Source organism: Trachinotus anak, unplaced genomic scaffold (genome assembly GCF_046630095.1).
Source record: "Trachinotus anak isolate AG129_WGS33_773 ecotype Australia unplaced genomic scaffold, CSIRO_AGI_Tana_v1 ptg000012l, whole genome shotgun sequence".
Lineage (NCBI taxonomy): Eukaryota > Metazoa > Chordata > Actinopteri > Carangiformes > Carangidae > Trachinotus > Trachinotus anak.
In genome coordinates, this window is record NW_027273863.1 from 16,810,781 (window position 1) to 16,837,607 (window position 26,827).

Genomic DNA, 26,827 nt, shown 5'->3' on the forward strand with positions numbered 1-26,827 from the left:
GTCGATGTTGATGCTGATACTTTGAGAGCGGTGCGGCCGATGGCTGATATATGATGGACATCGTGTTGTTGCTTTTATTTTTTGCATCTGATAGAATACAACAATTTAATACTAACAAATAAGACACAAAATTGTTCAAGTTAAATTAACATTTTAACATTTAACACTAATGAATTATTCACTTGAATGCAGAAAAAGTATTTGAAAAAAAAAGTGTATTGTAATAATAATAATAATAATAATAATAATAATAAATGCTCTGAATATCTTCTCTTGCCAGATCAGATTTGCATAATGAATAATCAGTACCAGCTGAACCAATTTAGAGAAATCGACTATTATAAAAATCATGTAATTAAACTTCATGCGTTTTGTTTCAATTACAGGATTGGCGGGTCCAATGAAACTTAAAGGGATTTTCAATTAAAGTTTAGAGTTTTTGAGGCTGTGGTGAAAAACATTTACAATGTAAAAAGCCAGGGAACCATTATGACACAAACCTCTCAGTATTTTCTTCACTTTCTTGTGATTCCTACAACATTTCTTACTGCATTCTTTTTCTAAACAAAAACTTTGTCATCTATTTTCAGTGAGGAATGCAGTCCATGTGATTTTGTAATAATGTGTCTATACTTAGATCAGACAAAGCGCTGCAGGTTCAAATGGAAAAAAAAATAAAAATCTGTTTCGCAGCACAGAGCCCCTTAATTGTCAGCTAAACCGTGGACCTCAGCCCTCTGATAGTGGGAGCACAGTCCCCTTCCCCACAGATTCCTGGCAAAAGCCTCCCTTATGGCTTGGCATTTATGTTGTATTATTGAAAACATCTGCCCCACTTTGACCACTAATAAGTAGCTAAGGATAAAACTAAAACTATCCTCTCTTTTCAGTAGATCCATTATTTTCTCATTCCTGTAATCAAACTTACAAAGAAACATCTGAAGCAATGACGACATGCTTTTTATTTGCCTGTCACAAAATTAAAGAGCAGACTGAGTGGAGCTGACTGATTCCTACAGATCTCTGGTGGGAGAAAAACAGCACTTAGTTTTGAAAATCACACTGACCACACATCCTGGGAGTAAAAGTAGAATTGCTGTTCACTTTTGCCATAGGTTTTATTACCATCGGACCACCTACTAACAGGCTTAAATTAAACACCGAACACACACATATATAATTTCCCGAAAATTTCTTGACCACGATTTAAATATAAACGTGACTACGGGGGGACTTTGGTATTAGTGATGTCACTGGGGTTTTTAATAAGGTTTTCTTTCCCCCCCAACTCATTTGATTCTGACCTGCAGATGTCAAAACACATATTACACTTTCTCCTGATACATGCAACCTTTTATAATGATTGCTGATGTTATTCTACACCAAGACCACAAGCTTGAAGGCTGAGCTATTTTCACACTGCAAGGTCTGGGGCATTGAACCCACATCCCTCCACTGTCCTCTCCAGGCAAACCTCAGTGTTTCCCTCAATGAAAACCTTGTCTCAGCCACGTAATGGAGACTTTTGTGTATTTAAAGCACAAATGAGAAAAAAAACAAATAGATAAAATGCTGAAATAAAACCAAACCAAAGTTTCAGCCTCACATGGGACTTAATCTTTTTCAGCGCACAATCAATTCATTACTCTGAGTAAATCCTACATTTCACACTGCTGCTGTTTTAAAATAGTCATCACCCACATCTCCTATAATAGTTCAGAAAACCACAAGTTTACAGTGCCAGAAAAAAAAAAAAAAAAAAAAAAAAACTCCGGGGGTGGTCAGGCAGGACACAGGAAAGACAAACACAGATGTAAAGCCAAAGTCCTAAAAAATGTACACTGGCTGCTATTCTCTGAGTTTACCTCAACCCACAGATTCAAGGTTACGCCACAATTCAAGAGAAAAAAAAAAGAATATCTAAAAGAAAACAATACAAGGGTGAACTCTGTCCAAATCCTAACAACCACTTCAAAGAAAATGCTTACACGGGTCATCAGAAAGCACAAGTAATGATTTCCTTGAACTTTATCTCAAATCTTGACAGCCTCCATAACTTTACTCCGCATCACAGCAAAACCACGACCCAGGTTTTAGATGATTTCCACATTACATAATTACAAACAAACAACCAGATGAGACTCTTAAGTTCAAATCAAGTTCAAGTAAAGCGAAGTAAAAGCAATTCACATGCCATTAAGTTAAAAAAAAAGGAAAATTCAAATCAAGCATGTTACAAGAGCACATATGTGCTTATCCAGGCATACAGTACAGTCACACCGGGGACTCTCTTCTTCTTTATTAAGGTAATATGTTTATTCTAATTCCTTCAGCTGTTATGTGATTGAACAGACATGTGCAACCTTCCAAAAGAGGTCAGAAAACAGCCACCACATGCAGGATGAGTCACGTCCAGTGTGTGCCAGCATCATCAGGTATGCAGGCCAGCTCTCATGTGCTGATATACCCCCAAAACAGCACCTCAAGCATTTCCCAGATTGCCCGGACAGACATTCCTGATCAGCTTGTTGAAGTCCAAACATCCTCACTGATGTACAGAGAAACATGCCGAAGATAGCGAGTATAGTGCACTACACTGGGGCTGCAACTGACTATTATTTATATTATAGTTTAATATGTCAATTAATTTCTTTGATTAAATGATTAAAAAAGTGAAATAATTCTACTGTTAATCATGTAAATTGTTAAACTAAAAATGTTTACGTATTACGTAAATCTTAAATCTGACATATGCCGTTAGTCAAGATAGTGTTAAATTACTGATTACATGACTTATTAAAATAATGATATTTAAAATTCACTGTACAAAAAAAAAAAAAAAAAAAAAAAAAAAATTGTAAATGAAAAGACAGCTTCAAATGTTGCTTGGAGGTGGCTGTTGGAGTGTGACACCAGGCTTGCCAGTCACTATGACATGTCAGGTTGGATTAAGCATGATGTGGTCAGATGAGCAACACAGACTCTCATCTGAGAGAGGCCTAATGTTTGACTGACTGTTCTGCTTTTCATTAGCATCTATGGCCGTCCTGTTAAAAGGACAGCGTTGTTATGTAAACCCTGGACATCTTACACAAGCTGCTGTTCGGCGCCTGCAGTTCTCAATAGTAGCAATTCTGTCATATTTTCTTAAATCCAATTTGAGATTTGTGGACATTTGTCAAAACCATGAAACGTTGGGAAATACCACACTGCACAGGGCAAAGTAACTCAAGGGAATGGTCAACAAAAGTTTTCGTGTTCAGAGCCTGGAAGTAAACATTTTTAATTATGTGTTTCATCTACAAGGGGGTATCGTCTAGAGGGTCGAGGAATTCAACGCGACCACAATGCACTGGGGTTAAAGAGAAAATAATATGATTGGTTTGACTGTGGAATCCAAAATCCTCCTCTGAACAATCAACTGGGAAAATGACAGTAACCACAATGAGATACAGTAGATGCTGGGGTCTGCTGGAAAATGCTGCTCCTCAGACACCCATAAATACACAAATACAGCCCAGGATCGGCTTTGCCCTCCATCCCAGCCTCTGGAAAGCCGCAGGGAGGACAAAGGAAACAGAGCAGCATTTTCAAATGTAACCATCAACTTCGAGTATGCATTGCACTGCCTGGGAACTGCTTCAAAAGACGTATTTGATTTAAACACATCAGCAAAAAGTAGGCAAAAAGACTGAGAAGCGCTGAAGTGTGCCCAACATCAGCTGATTAGTATAAGCTCTCACAATCAACAGTCACATTCAAACAAGTCACCAATCACATTCAATCAAGACAACAAGGCGGCCCTTACAGTCTGATGCACTCTTGTGATCATGCTGCTGCTGCTGCTGCTGGTAGTTGTGCTGTTTTACTCCTTCAGTTCCTGGTGAATTTTACCATTTGTGCTGATTGATTTCTTCCTCAATCCTCCTGCTGGTACTCCTGGCATCCCCTCCCCTGTACATCATTAGTATTTCAAATCTGTGTGCATGAGGGTCTGCTCGAGGCAGCCCCTGCTGGATTTATTGCACACCCCACTGAACCTCTGACTCTGGCCAGAATACACTGGGGAGCTCCCTGAGTAGCTGTGGCTATTCTGACAAATAAAACTATTTCGCTGCGATATATGGCTCAGTCGCCTTTGATATGAGCAAACTTCTTTGGAAGCAACTTGCTGCAGGGAGTGAAAAAATCACACCAATGGAAACCTCATCAAGGCTTATGAAGATGGACTGTGCCATCGCATGAGCCCGTCACAATGTCACATATCCTGCTTAATTAGTTTCCTTCCGTGATGGACAGGCTTATTGATTTTATCTGTTATCTATGCAACACACTCATTTAATTTGCTGATTTGTATGGCAAACATAAACACTGATGATCGACGAACAGCTACCAGCTATTGATACTTGATACCATCTGATCAATGGCAAAAGACACATCCTATACAAGGCCGCGGTGGCAGGGCTGGTGTGTTAGTCTGGCACTTTGGTCCAGACTGAAATATTGAAACAAACAGTGAAGGGTTTCCCATGAAGTTTGGTACAGACATTCATGGCCCACTGAGGATGAATCTTTTTGACTTTGATGATCCCCTGACATCTCCTCGAGCGAGACCATGAGGTGGATGTTTGTGCTGTTGAGTGAAATGCCTCAACAACTGCTGGATTGATTGTTATGCAATTTGGCACAGACGTTGATGTCCCCTGCAGTATTAACTGTAAAAACATTGGTGATCCTCTGACTCTTTATTAAAAACATCATTAGGTCAATTTTGACCAAATACCTGCAAAACTACACTCCCTTCAGCCTCACCTGCATTTTGTGTGTTTAGTAAATGTTAGCATGCTAACACACTTAACTGAGCTGGTGAACACAATAAACATTATACCTGCTAAACATCAGCACCTGAGCATTGCCATTGCAAACATGTTAGCATGCTAACATTGGCATTTATAGCATTTAGTGCCCAGATACAGCCCTCAGAGCCACTTGCATGGCCACAGACACTCATTCTTTTTTCTTTACTCACCAGGAATCTTGTGCTTTAACTTGATGTTACCCTCACACTTCCGTTTGGCTTTGAACAACAGGCCTATCTGTTCCTCTTTCGTGAGCACATCATCTGCATAAACCTACAGAAACAGAAAATTACAGGGTTAAGGAGGTATACGTAAATAATGTTGTTGTAATGTATGTTGTAAACCAAAATTTCCAAACATCAATGTGCAACATGGCAGTTTTTTATCTGTTCAAAGATGCATACTGACACAAAAAAAACCCCAAAACGGGTGAATATTTAACTGCACATTTGTGGTCTCATCTGGGTCTAAAGCAAAGGTTCTGACTTTGCTCCTAGTGTAAAAATGAGCATGAAATGCATCAGTTAGCTGAAATCCAGACATGATTTCACCTTCACAGCCGCTTCAAAACCCTCTAACCACTCTCTACATCCCTGGTCATAGTGCTGTGGACAGCACAATCTAAATACAGTTTCCTACAGTCAAATGCTCTTCAAAATACATATTACTGACATTTTCTCAAATGGAATATGAGTGAAAGCAACACGGTGGCCTGGAAGTTAGACAGCCTGTTCGGTATCTGGAAGGTCAGATTAGATTGTACATTGACCGCGATAGTTCACCTGTCAAATGTTCATGAACTAAGTAGGATGTTTATTTCTTAACTGTCATGAAGCAAAAGACTGTTATAAAAGACGTAGTTTTTTTCTCCCTTGAATAAACAGGATCAGTTTCACTTGTTGTTCATAGTTCCAGCTTGTATTCCTGTGGTTAAATCCTCTACGTAGTAACTAATCAGACATGACAAAGTTACAACATGGGCAAAAATGACATTTTATTCCCAACATTTCCTTACACCTTATATTTTCTCAGCTTTTGAACATTGTGTTTGAGTGTGGCGTGGTACCTCAGGTGTGGTTTTCCAGTCAAGGAAACATTTTCCATTCTAATAGGTCACACTGACTGGCTGTTTGACCACAGATTACTTTTGGGCAATGACAAATGTGACTGTATTGAAAATGACCACATTCATTTCTAACAGAGCGTGACAAGAAAAGTGGAAATGAAAACATGAAAATTCAAGCCCAGCACTAAACCTAAAGCACAGATCTGTGCACAAATCACAGGGATTTTCTACGCTGTCATATAGGGGTTTTCATGGTGCTTTGAGCCACACTGCAGCAAAACGCAGTCCGTATCCACACAATGAAACACAAACTAACGTGTGTGCCATAAAGTGTGCCTGGAGGTACGGCTGAAAAAAACAAACTCCCAGTCTTGTTTTTTTGGTTCACTGATGCAGAGCAAACAGTACAAATTAAAGACAGACGTTCAGTCAGAGCAGCTGACTCCCTGGCTGCAGCTGCATTTGTCACTATCACACACAAATCACAAATCTGTATGTAAAGAAATCACATTTTGTTCTTGCTTCTATCAAAACAAGAAGTGGGCTGGTTTATGTAGCTTTGAGAAAGTAATTTACCCAGAGGCAGTTTAGTCACAACGTGTGGAGAAGAAAGAAGCCAAAACACAGAGAGAACAAAGACGTTAAACTCAAACAGAGGTAGAAATTAAAATATAAAAAATGCATCACAGCCCTTTTCAGGGCAAATTCATTTTTAAATTTGCTATTAAAATGCACGATACAACCACAGCCTCTGCAGCAGCTTATTCATGATTTATATATTTGTGAATGTCAGATGTTAAGAAAACCTTTTAAAAAGATGATGTTCGTATAATTATGGCTGTGTTCAGGCAGCTAACAACTTATGATAAATATGTTACATCCTGCAGAACATAATAGTTACGCCACACAATCACTGTTGCTATCTCACCTTCTGCTTCTCACTATGAAGATACAGTGGTGCAAGAGTTATCCAGATCCAATACTTTAGTAAAAGAATTCTACAACAATGCACAAGTAGTCAGTCGTGTAATATAAAAGACATGCATGCAGTATCTTATATTACATATTCTAGTACTCGAGTTACTGTACTTTTATTCCATCACTGGAATGCTTATGCAGTTACTGTAACAGAAGTAATACACAGTAAGCAGTATCTATATTTGAGCAGTTTGCTGCTAAAAGTGACATGGAAAATCAACTATTGCAGCAAAGCAAACTTCTGATATTATTTTAAGCCCCCCCCCCCCCCCCCCCCCCCCCACCCCCCCCCCCCACCCCCACCCCCCCACCCCACTCCACCCCCCAGTGCCTGTTTAAAATCTGAAGAAGGAGTTAAGAAACTTATAAATCTAAACACTGACACAAGGAGTAAATTGGGGAACGAAGACGTGTATACACATTGTCTCTGGTGCGTAATTTCATGATCTTAAAAGTAAACTGTAAATACCGAGCCGTCATGGGTTTGCTGCACACAAAACCATAATACCTCAATCCATCAATATTTTCACTACTTTCAGCCCTGAAATAAGGATGTCCAGTCTGAGAGCTGAATAAGGTTACAGAATGAAGACATTTATGGCTTTGCACAGTAAACAACCACAGATGGAACAACATTTGACCGCAGGCAAACAAGGATAGATACTACCTGTTTACTGTGCTAACTATACCAATATAGAATATTCCACTGACAGCTCCTGAGACGCTGACGCTATTTTCATCTAAATAACTGGCTGGAGTTACTGTATGTGAAAAGCTTAACCAACAGGAAACCAGAGACAGGGAACCTGGATGCTAACTGCTCTAAAAAGTGTCATTATCATAGTCCAGTATAGTATATAAAAGGAACACATTTTTTAAAATTAAATTTGTGTATTTTCACAGTTTGAATGAGAATAAACTTGCAATTAACATCTAGTTTATGTATCTGCTGCATGTATGTTGCATTTTTTGTCATCAGGGTCTTTTTTTACTTGAGTCAAACTCTTCAAAGTGGTGTGAAATGTCAGATAGTTTACCACACTTTGAAATCACAGGGTGCACATCAGCTACAGTTTGCTTCTTTCAGCTCTTTTCTACAAACCCTCTAAGTGAGAAGGTCGTTCCAACACATTAGGAACAAATATCTTAACCTTTTACAGCGCTGCTTGAGACCCTGTGAAACATTAAACTAAAATGAAGCCTGGAGTTTCGAGGGATTTATTTTCTCTCTCAAAAACTAGAGGAATTTCTCCTTCATCTGCAGACTCCTGCTCACAGGGATGTAGAAGAGTATCATTTACCGTTTTAAGAAGAGAATCCTGGGTAATAAGTGCGCCCCCTGATTATTTCTGAAAACTATTCCTCCTCCACTGGCCAGCGTCCAAACCTCCAAAGTAAATACAACTCTCACAGGGAGAAACATGGACATTCTTATTTACTGCATTTCATTCAAAACACAGTATTCCTTTTGTTAAATGCTTTTGAGTGCGTGCCAAAATGAAAATTAGAAAAATACACACCATATAAATATGTGTGTTTTCATCACTGGTCTCTAGAATACAAACTCCACTTGAATAAACCACAAGTTTCTATTTGTCTTTGCAAACTGCGGCTTGATGACTTAAACTGCAGCTCTCTGCAAGGATATAAGACCAATATTGAGAGAACTGTATTTAGGCTGGCGTGTCAAGACAGTGTTGAACCACTGTGACTAAATACTGACACTATACAGTATGGGAGTGAAGGCACATTTACAGTTTAGTTTTAGTCTTCTAATTCAAGCATTTGCGTACTAAATTATTTTAGTAACCAAATGTTATATTTAGTTATAAAGGTTTAACTTGTCTGCTGTCGTGAATGAATGTCTTTAGTGTTCATTTGTTGATTTTTGGATATTTTGTAGAAAAGCCATAAAAAAATAAAAAATTTAAAAAAAAATCGTCCATCAGAAATGGAGTCATGCAGATAGACGCCATGCATACATTGAGTGGAGACACTGGGTTTCCGGTACATTACCAACAGTCTTGATTGTGGACAGCCTATGCTTTTTTTCATTTTTTTTCAACAAAATTGTGGTTGACCAAAGTCATTTCCTGAAATGCTCTACAGTGAATCAGAGAAGCTGGAGCTTGTGGGGTAGACTTTCATTAGAAAGCACAAAACAAAAAAACCTGTAGTATCCAAAAAGTTTAAATGAACCGCAAAAACACCACTGAGTTCAATAGGGCGTAATTTTCTGTAATACGTCAACAATGGATATGAATTCAAAGTGCAGCCCAATGATCTCATTAGTAGTATCTCAGACCATGAAAAAGTCCTCTAAAGTACAAAACAATCCCATAATCATTAAACGAAAATGCTTGTTCTTTCCAACAATCATGACGGCGGCAGAGAGCTTATCACTATTTATAAGCAAGACAAAGGGGCTTGAACCTTTCACTGGCCTCCCTGAAAACCAAATAAAAAAGAACATTTCTGTCAGGATTGACATATTTTTACAGTAATAGTGGTGGATCGCTTCAGATATTTAAAGGTGAAATGTCTCCTCATAGTTTGTGTAAGATAATACCTAGGAAGTTGAATAGTTTAAATGAATGAAGGGGCAGCTCACTGTTCTCTCCCAAAACAAAGATGAATACACCTTGATGCAAGTTGCTAATAATCTGACCAAGCAAGAACCAGTCAAACCTACATGATGATGGTTCTTTCTTCTTAACCAGCAAGACTGCAGCTCAGACCAGTAAAACACCAGCAACTGACCGAAACCCTCCCATAAGCAAAGACTGGTTTAGCTGTTTTCCTCACCAGGGAAGTCAAAGTGTGGCTTAACGGTGGTGCTTGGGCAATGATTGTAAGATGAAAATGTTTTCATGATGTAAATATGCTTGTGCAAAACAAATATCTTGTATTTACAAGTAACGTGCCCTGAGATGAGTTTATTTGACAACTGAAAGGTGAGCTTGATGGTGGCGCTAGAGGACCACTGAGAGTCCACAGTGTCTGAGAGCTGACTCTGCTCAGTCAGCCACTGGCTGAGAGCCAAAACAGCAGTTGGGATGTAGACAGCCTCTCCATCCGATAATCTCCAATATGAGCAAATTGAGTTGATTTGAACCAGGAACTGAAATCCAGAGGTTCACTGTAATGCACCTAAAAATGTCACTGAACAGTAATAAAGATAAAATCACATGTGACTTGCCTTGAGACCAAAGACAGATTCTCATGTTCCAGTGCACTGACTTTCCACTGCCACTCCTTTATTATTACTAACTGCTGGCCGGACCCCCTGAGCTCATCATCCTTTGTCACTGTAAACTGTCCATCCACACCCCACCCATTGATTACTATTGTATTTCCACACTATCCCTTCATTTGCTGGTCCCTCCCTACCCTTTGTTCCTCTGTGTCAAATGTTCCCACTGGGTCTTCCCAGACCCACTCTCTGTGTCTGTAAGCTCACTGCGTACTGGTGTACTAACAAACACCTCATTACAGCAAACTCTGGAACAGAGACTGAGTGATTTCTTCAACCAGCTGAAAAAAACAACAGCTGCCGCAGTTCTCTTTGCATCCAGTGTTTATGAGAGAAGCCAAATCTCATGTTCCTGTATTATGAATATATTAGATTACACTGTGAAATTACCAAGATGTGCATCATGGCAGATCAAACGTAATCTTGAATATTTTACATAATTCAATTATTTTGTCCTTACTGACGGATGCTTTTACAGAGTTATGTCAGTGTGAGATACAGTACCTAATAATGTGTTTCGTTTCAGGTTAAATATCAGGAGTTGTTGAAAATATGAGATTAATATTAATCCTACAACTGAATTGTTGATACATGAGGCCAAGGGGGGAACCTGCAAACACATACAGTGTCTTAATTCAGTGTTTTGAGATGTTTATAGTTGTTAGTATTTTGACTGGAAACACAAACCACACTAATTTTCTCTATCACTACAGAGTCATCCAAGAATGCCTTGCTTTGTTTCTGATCCGTCAGAGAGGATGAGATTTTTAGGTAAATGGTCATATAAAGTGAGACTTTCCTTTCCAGATCACACTTCATCACATGGATGATAAATAATATACTGATAATATTTACTCTGGTCGCTGTAAAGCGCCTCTATTATGGGGATACAGTTGAATGTTTGTTTTATGTACGTGTTTTGGTCATTTGCCATTCTTTACACCATAAGCTAACATTCACTTCCTTACTGTTGGCATATATTCAAAATTTGATCCCAAGGGCTTTTTTGACTTTCCTGTACATTTTTTCTTCACAAAATAAGGAAAGGGAGGCGGGGGGGGGGGGGGGGGGGGGGTCCTACAAAATTATAACTCCGCTGAATCTAGTTTTTAATGGCCTGTCCTCTATCTGGAAAAAACATGAATATGTTACTTTTGACATATTGCACCGCATGAATGTTTTAGCGGATGAGGTTCCTGGATATTATAAACTCTATGAGTCAGTGCCACTCCTCTTCAACTGTGCAATTTGCATTTGATGATAAAAACCACAAACCACAAGACTGGTTGTCCTTTGGAAATGCTTGCAGACCACATTCTGACTTAAAGCAGCATTTAGTTCCTAATTATACCCTGCTCTGGTCGTAAGCCTGAAGAACAGCACTTTTGTCCTTGATGGAAACATTGTGTGCAGCTCTGAGAGGCGGCATACATCTCGTGGAGTCCAGATAGTGGTGATTGTGTTGTTCTCAAAATTAAAATGGACCATTTTTGTGTTATATAAGTGATTTAATATGCAAAGTATGGGACATTTCTCCAATAAAGCAATACAAATGCAGCATTTTAATTTTCATCAAAAGCTTAAACCTAAAGGTTATGCAACAATCAAAAGCACTAAACATTTCATAATATCTTAATGGATGTCACAACAGTGTCAGCTAATAACACATGAGGCAGACTGCAGGACAATCACTTACACATAATGTAAATATAGTCATTTGCTATCTGTGGATTATGAGGATTACAGGTTAAAAATATATTTTAAAGTGGATTCATAATCCATAAGAACCGTTCTTTTTTCCAGATGTAACACATCGTGCAGTTCTATTACACAGTAGCATTAATGGCATATGATACCCTCTCAGTCACAGCGTTGCAAAATCAGCAGTAATCCTCTAAATCACAGCAGTTCAGGGTAAAATGTGAGATAATGTCAGCGTCCATATTAAAGCAACATTTATTCATGATTGTGTTCATCAGTACAGGAATATCAAGAAAAGAAGAAGAAAAAAAAACTGTGTTACTTTTTTGCCACAAAACATTCACACATTATGTGTGGAGAAATAGACTTCAGCCACTGAAAATAGATTATTTACATTTTCCATTTGTTAGTATGGGCTGTTATAATGACTGAAGTGTCAAATTTGTGTGTCAAATTACATAGTTGTAAATCGTCCGACCTGCAGTAACTGTAAAAATGAAATAGGCGAGGTTGTAGAAAGTTGGGCTCTACAATATTTATCAAGGTAGACGGCAGGTATGTTCTAATGGACTCATCCATTTTTAAATGAGCCTTTCACCAAAATACATACTGCCAGGAAAAAAAAATGCCGCATGATAAAAACAGGATACGCCTGAACATGTCTGAAAGCTTTTCAAAGTTCATTTTTCACACAAAAGGTTCCATAAATGAATGATGACAGTGAATTGACTGTCAGGTCATGCTTCAGCCTTTGTGGTTCAGGTCCACATTGTAGAGGTTGGTTTCTGTTCATTCGAATCAGCGTCTTCATCACTGCCACTGATGTTTTCTCTGTTTCAGCTGCCAATTAATCCACTTCATTTGCAGAACCTTGGTCTAGTATTGGAGCAGTGAATCGCACTCTTAACATTATAATTAACTGCCTGCAGGGACTTTTTCAACTATTATTCCACTTTGTTTAACATCACAAAGCCAGTGTCATTACAGACGAACAATTTTGGATGTTACTATCAACCACCATGGAGCTACCATCAGAAAGCCTTCTCCCGTACGTCATACAGACACTGTGTCAACAACACACAACACTATGTAATTTATTGTGTCCTCGTTTTCCTGTATGGGAGAGCAAAATAACACCTTATTATACAATGCAATCCAAAACTACAACACCACAAACCACAACTTGTGGCCATCTGAGCACCACCAAGACTATTTTTGATATAGTGTCAAAAGTACTGGGATAGTGGATTGCATTGCAGTGTTTCTTTTTTGTGATTAGTATTTGTGCAGAGTTGCAAATGAACGAGCAGAACTAGCTCATGAAAATTTCCGCACCAGTTTAAAGAAATGATTATTGATCTATTGTACTCACTGAGTTAACCCAAAAAAAGGAAATCACCACCAGGTTATTTATATATAAAGTACTACCCAATAAAATTTTTAGAAAATGGACTATTTCTCAATGTATTTAAATAATGTGATACAATTGGTCTAACAATTAGTTGATCAACAGAGCATTAATTGGCAACTATTCTGACCATCAGTTAATTAATACTTTTTTTTTTCCACTAATAAAATGTCCAAAAAAAGTTTCTTTTCTTTGTTTTATGTGATAGCAAAATGGATAAAAAGACATTTGAAGAAATTGTGATGGGCATTTTTCACTATTTCGACATTTTATACACTTAATCTTTATGTGATTAACTGAGTAAATAATCAGCAGATTAATCAATAATGGTAATATTCATTAGTTGCAGCCTTACAACTGTCAAAACCAGTGATTCCGGTTGATCTTGGTCTTGATGCATTAATGTCTAAAAATGTCAGTTAGCAATTTTAACCACATAATGTTATAACTAGTCGGTGAACCAGAAAACTATGTGAAAATGCCTGTCCCAAGAGGCTACACACACACACACACACACACAAAATTTTAGGTGCAGACAGTCACGCAGTGGGAGATGGCGTTCAAAGAATTTGGCCAGTCTGACCAGTAAGACTGAGCACAGTGAAGAACACTTTGAAGTCGACAGCCAATGCAGCGCTCGTCCTTCTGACCTTTCCAACCTGATGAAAATAATTCCTGCAGCAAGTACGTTATGTGCCATTACCAGTGAGAGCAGAGCTCAACACAGCAATCAGTGCAGTGTGGACGTAGTTTATCATTTGAGTGAGGAAGGAGTGGAGCACAAAAAGGTGACGCATGTAGAGGGCAACACTAGAAGCAATCAGCTCCTTTTCCACTGTTAACCAAAGGGGCACCAAGCAGCCTGCAGCCTGTGAAAAACTAGGACAAGGACACTGTTTGCATAAGACCCCTAATTGTAACTGTCTTCCCAATAAAGCCTTGGAAATTGTGGACTAATTAGGCACCACTTAATCACCCAAGGTGTCTCTCATTGCCTGCTAATATTCCACCCTTCTGATTTACTTACTGAAGAGGCTCACTGAAGAGAGTGAACCTTGTGCAGTTGGTCACCTTGATTGAAGTGCTTTTCGATGGAGCTATTCTAACACAGAAAAGAGAATTTAAAATCACCAAGCAAAGACAAAGTCATGTCAGAGCATGCTAATTTAACAGAACACCAAAGAATATTATGAAACATGTATCTGCTTTAAAGTGTAGTTCACAAGGCTGAAATGCGGCCAAATTAGATGAAAGTATTCTAATTTGTCTTTAGCTTATTTTTAATATTGTTACTGAACCACAGATTTTCCTACTGCATAGAAATTAATAAAACATGATAGAAACAACATTACTATGACCTTCAAAATGATATTAAAAATGTGCATATGTTGCGTCTTCCCCTGAAGCGTTGCTGTAAGTGTTGACATAAATAACATGAACCATAATTCCTCTCAGCAAAACATCCAGGAAAAAGCATTTGGATGACATAAGTGCACTTGAATCACAAGCTGTTAAAATGAATAAAAATGACACTGCAACTCAAATCAAGCGATTCAAGTCAGAGATGGTCGTGCGTTCTGTGACACTTAAACAAAGGTAAAAGTGGCTGATATTTAATTTATTTTGACATCACTTTTGAAATGTTGCTGGCAGGCCTGCTGAGTCCCACAAATCTGATTCTATAAAGCCACTGAAAAACATGCCGAGCCATTGCTGGATTAACTTCAGAGATACATACATTATATACAGTATAAATATATATATATATATATATATTCCAACTGCATTTAAAGGATTTCATACCGAGACACAACTGCTAATGCACACAGCTGAGGATGAACAAGCTCAGACTGTATGGTGAGTGCAGAAAATGCAAGCACACATGAGCCGTAGTGTTAACGGTGTACTCCAACTGAGAGGCCTGCAACTGACCTGTCAGCATGAGCTTTCCACTTTCCACTTACTACAAGGTCACCGGTGCTGAGGTCTCTGAACCATGTTTTTTATTTGACTGAAAATGACTCGTGGGTGAAAGGTAGACTCCATATAGCAAAAGGCAAACAGTGTGCACGGAAGAGGACGGTCCAAGTCAACATCAGTCATTTGGCCCATTGTAAACACAGCAAAGCAACGCAGTTGGAGTGAATTTTCTTGGCGCATCAGTCATTGAGGTACAAAACCATCTTTAAAAATAAAATCCACCATTTAAAGCTGGTGGTTAGCAGTCTTGCCTAATGACAAGATGTTATGTTTAAGTTTTGATAATATACTGTACATCCAAGGTTTAAAGGATTGGTGAACTGAAGTAGAACTGATCCATGGCACATGAAAGGATCATGGGACCAGGATTTCTGAGCTTTCCCACATTTGCATATTTGTAAGTAATCCCTTTCAAATGAACCCCACACAGCACAACTTCTGCCTTGTCATATACATTAACCTGAAACCCATGCAGGAAGAGTGCACTCATCTAACGCTGTCAGACAGACAGAAATGAAAATAATCAAAACTGACGCAGCACAACCAGCGATGTCGTCTTTTGCATTCTTCTTCCTTGTTGAAACATGGTGCCCACATTACCCACAAAGCACCACAGTTTGATAAGAAATTCAGGTCTGTTATTCTAGTAGCAACTAATATAGCTTCAAGTAATGATGAGGAGCAAGTCCGGGATGACGTGATAGCCGAGGAGTTAGCACTAGTTCATACCACATGGGTGTGAATGCCCTGAGCTCCTGGTTCAACCATTTGCCTCTTCTTTCCTCCTGTCCCTGTACCGAACGCATAAAAACTTTAAAACTCACCCCATACAGAAGTCTTGAAATCTCACCTCTTCCTACCTCTACACCCCCACACTTATATTTTTTTTGAACATGACTTATAGTCTTTAGCCCTAACCAACACTGACTCATGGGACATCACTTAAGGAAAGTTATCAGATATGATGCAGCCCTATTCAAACTTTTTTTTATATATGCAGTAGCACTAACCAGACTTTGATGTGAAGCATGGTTGACATTCCCCTTTGAGTGCATGCATACTGACATACTCATATATTCATTGTATATGTTATGTAAGCATCACATGTAATTCTGTAGGTGGGAAAGATTTATGTTTTTATTATGATAGTTTGCACATACTGTCTGGGATACGGAGGTGTTTACTGTTTACTGAGTGTGTCTTTGTGGCTGTGCATAAAAGGGATACGATGTGCTGACAGTTTGCACAAAACATGGTATCACACCACAACCTTTAAATAATAAGAGAAGTCTTCCCAGCTGATGTCAGTCCAGTATGTATTGTAGTGTATGGTGAATGCAGATTCCTGACTGGCTTTTACAGGTCTTTAATGCAGTCTTAATGATGCTCATTATCCTTGAAAAAAACCTCATCGATAATAACGCATCAAATAAGCTTATTCCACACAGAGCTCTGCTATTTCCAAAAACAACCGCACCACATTACATCACCAATAAAAATCACTGGAGAAATAAGCCACAACCTCAAAGGGACATTTCATCTCAAGAGTCACATGTTAAGTTTGATAAATTATGAAACTCATTAACAACACGCTGCCAGGTTAAAAGACAGCTTGCTACAGCAGGAAAATCTATGTGCTACTTTATAAACATTGTTCATTGCACATTTATATGATTGAGGGACCAACGCCATGCACTGCATGATCGGTACAATGCACTAATTTGCTAGCATGCTTTTGTTGTATGTCAAATGTTAAATACCTGATTTTAATTGAAAAAATCATGAGCTTCGTACAACTCAACTCCCAAAATAAACCTGCAACAAATTATAATTAGAAGGACTGCTCAAATTTAATTAACCAAAATGTATTTATATATTTAGTTATTTTAATTTGTTTGTTAAATCACTGATTTATTCATTCATTACATACCGTCCACTGAACGTATAGGGCCACAGGGTTGGTTGGAGTCAGTCCAAGCAACCATGTCACCAGTCAACCAATGAGAGACAGTGAACTTTGACCAATGGCCAATGTCTTCTAATGTTGGAGCGAGAGCTCATGCAAAAAATTCAACAATTACACTTGGAATTAATCTCATCTAACTGACCTTCAACAAACAATTAACATTACACTTGTAAATGTCAGCCCCAAACATTAATTAAATCCCTCCAGGATGATACAAGCGTTTTCATATAGAGCACTTTAACTTAAGATCTGCTGTGAGTTCAGCTATAACTTACTGTAACTTTGCAACCACTTTCAGAGTTTGTGCTCTTGTGTTTAATGCCATGGAGCTAATGTAGCAAAGGTCTCCCAACCTTGAACTGTTATCTGAATTTAGAAATCAGCTGAGAATTCCCATGTCCTGCAGTGTGGGGATTTCTTACTTATTGCTGGAAAGTCTGGAGCTGTGAACTGCATACTTAAAAACCCATAAGCCCCTGCGTTTTGCAATGAAACTAATAAAGGTCCTTTTAAGAAATCCAGCCTCCTCTCAGCCATAAGCCATGTGCCAGGGGAGTATCCCTGCCCCAAAATTTGAGCTGCTTCCAAATCACAACTGGATCAGATGTGTGAAATCCTACTCTTCCTGCCCTCGATCATTTAAGGACTTGACTCTGAGCTGTCTACAAACTCAATTCTTGTTACATTTAGGAAAGTAGAATGAGTCTGAGAGCTTTTGTATGATTGAAACTCAATCCCTTCACCAACAGTGGGGGTAGGGCTGAGCAGAACCACTACTTGATGGCAAAAGCGTCTACATAGCTGAGAATTTTCACATGTCAACTCAACTGAGGCACTCTGGGATTCCAGTCATATTGCCCGCAAGGAAGTCTGCACCACAATATTGATACAGCAGGTAACTGATGAAAAAGGACCACAAAGGACACAAACACATCGCGGCACTGGCAATCAATCAGTGAGTCCCTGATTATTTGAATTGTTGAGTTACACCGGTTTTCCTTCTCTCCAAGAATTTCTCAGTGCAACACCTGAGTGACAACAATGCCAATTTTAGATATTCTCTACACTCAGTGAGTAGAAGGAGCCAGATCACCTTATCAAAGACTGACAGGCAATCTATCACTCTAAAATGTGTCAAATCTTTAACACAGTATACCATTTAACTTCTCTGAGATAAACATCATCACATACATCATGTCTCGGGTATTGAGCTGAAATTTGGCAACAGGCAAAAAAAAAAAAAAAAAAAAAGAAAAAAGCTCTCATCCATGACATGTCGACAATGAGAAGAAGAAAAAAGAAACAGTGAGAGGTTTGGGAGAGAAACTGTCAGATGTAGTTTATGAAAGCATCTTTTGCAGGGTGAAATACTTCCACCTTAGCCTTCACTGATGTCACTTTCAAGCTGCTACTCATTAGCTTCTGAAGATGCATAATTCACAGGATGACTGCATCCAAACAAGCTGATTTAAATGCATCATTAAGTTGTCAAGGTTAAAAACAAATAAAGGCATTCAAAAAAAAAAAAAAAAAGGGGAAAAAGCTTACGTTGCCAACAACTCAGCTGCATAGAGTGCGCAGATCTTCGTGAATATTAAAGCTCATGGGGCAGAGGCACATCATTAAAATATCAGTGAGAAGTGTAAGTTCTTCAGTGAGGTGTAAAAGTGGCATTGAGTTACACATACTCTAGCATTCTTCAAGTGGAGAAGTTAAGAAAAAAAAAAAGCAGGGGTCATAGTAAGTCAAGAAAACAAGCCCTTTCCTGAGTCAAACACAGCCATGGTATAACCTTACCATGCTGGCGAAACTGAAGACTCTCCTATTAACAGGCACATTATGAGTCTGACTCACAGGGCCTCTAAAAAGCAGTTGAGCAATGTGTCAATCAATACAAAAAAAAAAAAAGATAGCCATGGCATGAGGATGTATGAGAAAGTTCAAGAAATCAAATTGTTCTGCACTTATCTCAGGAATCCTCTCAGCTACTGTAAAAGCTCTGCAGTGAAATACTGAGCATAATGATGTGTGTGTGAAGGGTATTTTCCCACTACAAGTTGCCTCTGTGAGCTGAATCCCATGTTGATCCCAGGAAAATTCAGGCAAACATGTTAACTGACCAGTGACGACAGCAAGTGACTCACAATGTGCAGCGACAAGCCCTGTACAGCAGCTGATACAGCAGAGTTTACACCTCCACCCTGTTTAAATCCACATCACGTGCTGTAAAGCAAAATTTCAAAACAGGACATCCCAAATCTGCCAGCACATAATCACATTCGGATGGAGAAATTACATCTTAACCAAGGTGGGTATAAATACCTTCTGTGCACAACAATACACCACCCTCCCAAATCCTTTAGCTCCTGCTGATTTCCATTTCCTCACAGTCCATCACTCACAATTACGGGATACTCTCAAAGATGAGAGTGTAAACATGTTCATTTTGGTGTGTCAAGGTGACTCAGCGATGTGTCATTTCATTTGTGAAGTCAGTGCAGTGTCAGTGGAGCATCTCCACAGAGCCTCACATGTCCCGTGGTTAAAGCACCATCCAAAGCTGTACTTCAAAACACATCTTTAAACGTTTTACTGACCCATTGTCCGCTCATACACCTGTTAACACACATCTAGCCTGAGGCCATGAAAAATGTTAGGTGAAGTTTCAGGGTGATTCTCCATGTGTTCCTAGTGAAACAAATAATTTCTTAATGCCTTGTTTAGTGCTTTTCAAACACATTTATCTATGAGCAGCATGAGTAATCAATGGCAGCATTTTAATGGGGGATGTGATCTGAAGAGTTTGGTTGATGTTTCCAGTATCTAACCTTCTTTACACCAACCTGCTATGAACCAGTCATAAAATCCTATAAATCCTAAAAAACTATTTGCCCAGAGCAATCTGTGTGTGACTTTTTCTGTGTTCTACACACTGAGACCTGTTTGAAGCCAGCAGGAGTGACATCATACAATCCTCTTATCCTGTTCAGCAGTGCAATAATATGAACCCATTGTTTGTGCTAACACCTGTCCAAACGGGCATTAGCATTCCAGTTCGCTGTTGCAAGGATACTGAGCGAGGCCCGTTTTGGTCCATATTTTTAGATTCAATGAGACAAACATTTTTTTAAGGATATCATTATCTTTACTATACATTACAATACATAAATAATTACAATAAATCTGGTTAGAGGAACTTGCCTGAGAACCACCACATATTTAAGTTTTCTTTGGTGTAAAAGCAATTCAGTGGTAGTTGTCTGCACATGCATAGGTCCATTGCAAACAGGAAATGCTAGTAGCTAATTCAGCATATTGTTAATATTACCAGTGTGCCAAAAATATTAACCACAGTTGTAATTGTAATTGTTGTAATTTCACAGTTGTCTGTATTTTCAAAACAAACACTCTGTATGAAAACACTAACTGAAGTAAAAGTAGAGAGGCAGGCTTAGTGACCATAGCAAACTGGTCAATTACAGCACTTCACATGGCAGAAAGGTGTGGGCACAGAGAGTATGGTAAATGATGTTTAGTGATTTCATAGAAAAGGGCACACACTTGTTGCATGGTTGCAAAAAAGAGGGAAACTTGAAGAGATACAATAAAAGATCACTAGGGAATGGGAACACAACTGCCTCTTTATCTTCACTTCAAATGTTGTTGTCCTCTGCACAACAGCAATTCTGGAGAGAACAGAGATGGAGAGAACAGTCTGAAGTGGATCCAACATAACAGCTTCTACCATATTTGTGGGGTGGATGGAGAGCCTCCACAAATGAATAGGCTACACTTCGTCTTACATTAAATTGGCTTGGAGGAGATAACACATTTGGTTGTTGCTCTTATCCTGGAGAGCCATTTCACAATATGGAAAATACTATGATGATATTGGTTGGTGACACTAACATGTTCTGATGTCTAGCTTCCTCTTCAGTCCCACAGTTTTATTCAACTTATTTAATTAAACTTTCATTTTATTCAGCCAGAGTAATAACTATGAGACATTTGGAAGTTGAAGCATACACAATAAGCATTATTAAAATTTTTCCAAACAACCAGATGTTATTATGTATCATCACTGTCAGGGCCCTGCACTTTGGAAAGACAGTGGGAGATCCGACAACTCAAACCAAATGCATGTTGGGCAATAGGTGGGCGTTGCAGTTGAAACAATGAGGAGCAGCAGATTACAAGAATCTACATAATAATACCATAGGAACACGAAAGCCACTAAAAATCTAGTTTATTATGAATTCATATCATCTGGACATATATAACCTCCCCAAATACAACATTAATAGCTTTTAAATGCTATATCACAGTATTGTCTTACAAACAATGTTGATTGTGAGCCCACATGCTTGCTTCTGAACGAGCATTTAGTCTGTTTGTTTTTTCAGGTGTTGATTTTGGTGGATTAACAACGCCAAATGGCCAGGCCTCCCTTGGCTTGGTCTGCAGCTTCTCACCATGCAAGAGCTCCCATTTGCTCAAGCTAAGGAACAATTAGCTCCACATATCCTCAGCTGCTGAGGTTGAACTAACTGGATAAAGCAAGAAAATTATTGTGTTAAGAAGGGAGGTTGTGGGGGTGGGGGGAGGGCCTGTTTTGTGAGCAGTGCAACAATGGGCAATATCAATACTCTAAAGGCTTGCTCACAAATCCCTGTGGAGATGGGATGAACCAAACATAAAAGCACACTACTAAAGGAGCACTTAAAAAGAAGCCTTTACTGTTCATTGTCTGGGGGGAAAAAAAACAAACAAATAGCAGATAACAAAATGTGAATCATGTACTTTTGCTTTTTCTCTTTTTTTTTTTTCAGTCTGAAGGTTGGCAACAAACTGTGGTTATTCTTGACGCCAAATTGCACTTTGCCACTTAATCATTGCTGACACACCTCCTACTGCTTCTCTTCTCCCTCTTGGTAGCAGTAAAGGTCACAATATGAATCCTGGCCTTACATCTCACACGCACACACACACACACACACACACACACACAAACCTGCGCTCTTCATAAAATAATCTTTGGAATACAGAAGACAATACCATAAACTAGCTGATGAAACAGTATGTATATAAGCAAACCATTGGTGTGGGGATCTTCTTTAATGAGGGAGATAAGAAATGACACACAGTGGACAGAAATCCACACTGAGAGGAGCAAATTGGTCCTGGCAGGGCTTTGTTGTCCCTCAGTGTCTTAATGGGGACTGATAAGAAAGGGAATAAAGATCAAGGCCATGTCCACACTGTTTGAACTCCCTGAGTAAATACAGCATGAAATAATGGTTACGTGTGCTGTAGGCAGCACTTTGCCGTAGCATGTCATAATGTAACGAATGAGAACACCAAAAGCATGTGGTCAAAAATACCTGGTGTCACACGGATGTTCTTTTCAAACTGATGACAGATTATTTGTCGGTTTATTTAAGTATGATATCACAGTCACAACTTCACATGAGATAAGCAAATCTCCTTCACAAACCTTGCATGAGGAAAAACAGTTGTCTTAATTACATGGGCTAATATTTGGGAGAGAGAGAGAGAGAGAGAGAGAGATCCTGTTTATACAAATGGGCCAGTTCCACTGGTCAGAGGTGACATATCTAACAACAAGAGGCCATTATAATGAGCATCTTCCTTTCATGTCACCTGTAATTTGATGAAGAGGTGTCATTTGGTTTTCATATGGAAATTAATGAGTGTCATATGTTAATCAGAAATTGTTTTTGTGCGTGAAAGATAAAGAGACACTCCATTTGGGGGTGGGCAATGTGGAGAACATTAATATTGCAATAATTATAGCTAGATTATCGAAACACTAATTTTAGAATTTCACATTACATTCGAAATAAAAGCATTAAACGTTTAATTGACATTGAGTCAGATGATTTTTTTTTGTGTGTGTGTGTGTTTTGTGAAAACAAAATGATGTCTTTTAGTGTTTGGGTCTATATAATGTATTAAATTATGAGATTTTTTTCACAATATGTCTAGAATGAGAGACAGTTATAATAATAGTGACCAGAATGAAGTATCACACAGCCTTACACAGCAGGGCCAGCAGCATCATCTCTGCTTAAAAGAAAGTTTGCTAAATATCTCTCTGCATGAAGCTGCAGACTAAGTATAATTAAAACATGCAATCAGACAGACTGTGTCTCTGCAACTTTGTTTAAATTACTCATTGAAAAGCAAATTTGTGGAGAACATTTAAAGAGATGCTTAATATCGTGCTCATTCTGACACACACACACACACACACACACACCCTCACGAGCTCAGATGAAAGTGGAGAGAAATTACCATAAGTCATGTTGGGGATCTGTTAAAGGGACAGGCAAAAATGAATTTCAGTATTAAAGCCTATTTCACAAATGCACCAGCAGTTCATGCGAATTAGAGAGAAGTTATCTCCTGCCCCTAATTACCAGAGACAGATTGAGATGAGATTATTCCGCACACTAATCTGTGTTGTGAGGATCCAGTGAGAATAATTTGGCAGAGATGGATAAAGCTACTCTGAAAGGTTATTCCGAGGGGCATGCAGTGTGTGCTTCTTAGGGCCATTAACTACAGAGGCTTTTAAATGATAAACCAGGGGCAAAAGGGAGGCAGTGATTTATCATGAAAACCTATGGTTTGTGTGCACTTTAGGGCACATTTTTCTCCAGTTACATGCGTTTTGATGAAACTGTAAACTACAATTGTGATCCTGTGGTTTCAAATTGATCTATCCAGCCCGAGAACATCAAATGAGTGGTTCTCTGCTGAGAAAAATACATACACGTCTTTCATTTATGGGCATTTTAACACGTCTGTATCAGTCACTTCAGTTTAGCATAATATTATGTGTGAAATCTAAGAATTTCTGCCACATTGAAGAGCCAAGCTACCGTTTCTCTGCTAAAAAAAAAAAAAAAAAAAGGTTCTGGGCTATAGTCGTCAACAACAGATATTTTCCACATCTAGTCAAACTAGTCAAAACTTCCATATGTACAATAAAACATGACAGTCGGACTCACAGTTGTGTTTTGTCTAGATCTGACATAATGTTTGGCCACGGCAGGACGGATACAGATACAGCTCTACAGCTTCCAGTGAAGATCCAGACACATGCAAGTCATCACGGAGGAAAGCACTGTCATGAGGTAGAAATTAAAAGCTCGCTGAGGTTCCTGAAAGCAGTGCTTCCGCTTAATAAATGTAATAACTGAGTAAGTGAGGCAGCCAGTCACACTGAACAAAGGCTCTATGAGGTAGCGCTTTGTCTGTGAGCTGTCATTGCAGCATGCCTGCTGAGGACTACAACACAATGGAGAGATTCCTGGTCTAGTTCTCGTATCTGCCACTTTCTCTTTCTCTTTCTCTTTCAGATAAAAATGCTGGATTATACACAGACCAAACCAGTTCATAGTGATGTACCGGTGAATAATCGTATTTATACCAGGATATCATCACTTGCTGTACATGCTGGCACAACCCTGTAGTTTGACAACTGTGTATCTCAATTTTAAAAAGCTGTGTATTCTTTCTTTAAACAGAGACACAGACTTTCTACTCTTAGCTGTGGCCTTCAGTGAAATCAACGTCCCGTTTGGTCACAGTTTGGAAAAAAAAAAAAATGACTTTTTTGTGGAGAGGAAGACTAAGCAAACACCAAACTTAAAAACGGGTAAACACCATTCACAGACAGAGCCTTTTAACGACTGAATGTTGAATCAGCTATAAATACACAGCTATGTTATAATTGTTTTCCTCTGCCATCTAAACCAATGAGCCTAGAGGTCCACTGCGGTACAGTGATGGACCACATCACTGGGAAAATGCACTGTACCTCAGAGCCTGGGCGAACTGCCTGTTGAATGCAGAACAGCCTCAGCCAAAACACACAGAACCAACTTGGTGTGCTGCTCTGCTTGCACAGTGTGTGTGTGTGTGTGTTTCATGTGTTTGTGTGTGTGTATGTGTGTGTGTGTGTGTGTGTGTGTGTGTGTGCAGCAGGCCTTCTGGATGAAGCTATAGCAATATTTGAGGGCGCAATTATAAATCACAAAGTCGGGCAAAAGTAAATCATTACAGCTATGAATTGCAGAGGTGGAACTGTTCAGGTGCTGCTGGAGTTATGAATGAAACATTTACTCCCATTGTGGCTGCAAGACGTGCTTTAGTTCAGATGGGTGAGAGCTACACAAAACTACGAAACAATCCATAGTAAACACAATGTGCTGCCTATTACAGGAACTAGGTTACCAGCCGCTGCTTTCCACAAACACTCGTTATTGTGTTGTAACTGTGGGAAGATGCATTTATTGGAACAAGAGTGTAATCGCTAATAACAGCAGCTTGTTGTCTGGAGTCTTTTCAACCTCTGCAGTCCAGTTATGAAACTGTCAATATGTGTGTCAGTACACAACCATGTCTCTTACAAATGGAGACATACCACCTCTTGTCAATGCAGCTTCTTCTCTTCTCATCTTTTCAGATTTGATTTTTCACACCTTCAACCAACCCACTGATCTTTAGAGCAGACTGTACCTTAATCATAACTTGCACGAGTTCCAATGGGCAGATAATGTGTAATGAAACCCTGATAGAGAGCATTTGCAGATATTGTCATTATAAAGTTTTTGGCTGAATAGAAATTCATTATTTATGCCACAACAGTCACGTGTAAACTGCTGCAACAACAGCTGCTCCTCTGTCTGCTCTCTATAATGATCTTATCTGTGGACCTCTACAGTGCAACATCAAAATAACATTTTGGTCACTGTAAAAAAATAAAAAATAAATAAATACATGATTGCTTATAAAGATAAAATATATAAAAATGACTTACCAGGCATAAACTGCTGAGTAGTGAGATGAGAAGAAAGTCCAGATTGTGGAGCAGCAGAGCGGATCCCATCCCTGACCTGAGGCAACTCTACCTCCAGGAGTCCTTGCAGGGCTCGAACAGACGCTGATGATGCTCAGATGAAATGATTTGATCTACTTAACTCTCTTCAAAGTGGAGAGAGTTGTGTTTTTTCTTACTCCATCTGGCCTCTCGATGCTTATGGCAGCTCGTGAAATCATAACTCTGTAATCGCCTCCACTCTGCCCTCGATTTAATTTCCTATAATCTACTATACGCTCAGGCTCAGCCCGCTCTCTGTATTTCTCTGCATCTGTCTTTTTTCCTCTTCTGAAATTACATCCACATGTCAGAACTATTTATGTCGCTCTCGCTCTGCGGTGGGAAGTTCAAATGATTCTTTGTAGGGAAGAAACCAACGCTGTATTTTTAGGTCTTTTAAATTTCCCCTCAGACTAAAACTTAAACACTTCAGTATGGAGCTGTGCGCCTTATGGCTTATTCCAGTCCTCTCTTCCAAAATGTTAGATCAGTGTTGGGCATTAAAAAAAAAAAAAAAAAAAAAAAAAAAGAGAGAGAGACCGAAATGTGTCACTCCATCACCAGTCGCTGTTGAATTTCACAATTTGATTCCGTCTGACTCATGTCACCATCAACGCAGTCATCTAGAATCGTGCAGGCGTCAGTGAACCAGCAGGATCTCACTTTTAGCGTTGAGCGGTAAATAACAATCTTGCCACAGAGCAGAGC

The 26,827-nt window shown here is 39.0% G+C and overlaps 1 protein-coding gene across 2 annotated transcripts in view; it reads right to left on the minus strand.

The window, feature by feature from the left end:
* Nucleotides 1–26,274, minus strand: part of pth1r (parathyroid hormone 1 receptor) — a 43,165-nt gene extending 16,891 nt beyond the window's left edge. The window contains exons 1-2 of one of the 2 annotated variants that reach the window (XM_071491549.1): nucleotides 26,060–26,274; nucleotides 5,030–5,132 (exon numbers count right to left, since the gene is read on the minus strand). In XM_071491549.1, coding sequence (XP_071347650.1) covers nucleotides 5,030–5,132; nucleotides 26,060–26,128 — 172 coding nt within the window. In that variant the 5' untranslated portion in view covers nucleotides 26,129–26,274. The remainder of the gene's footprint in view (nucleotides 1–5,029; nucleotides 5,133–26,059) is intronic. The other variant, XM_071491550.1, reaches the window with a different exon arrangement.
* Between the last annotated feature and the right edge of the window lie 553 nt (nucleotides 26,275–26,827).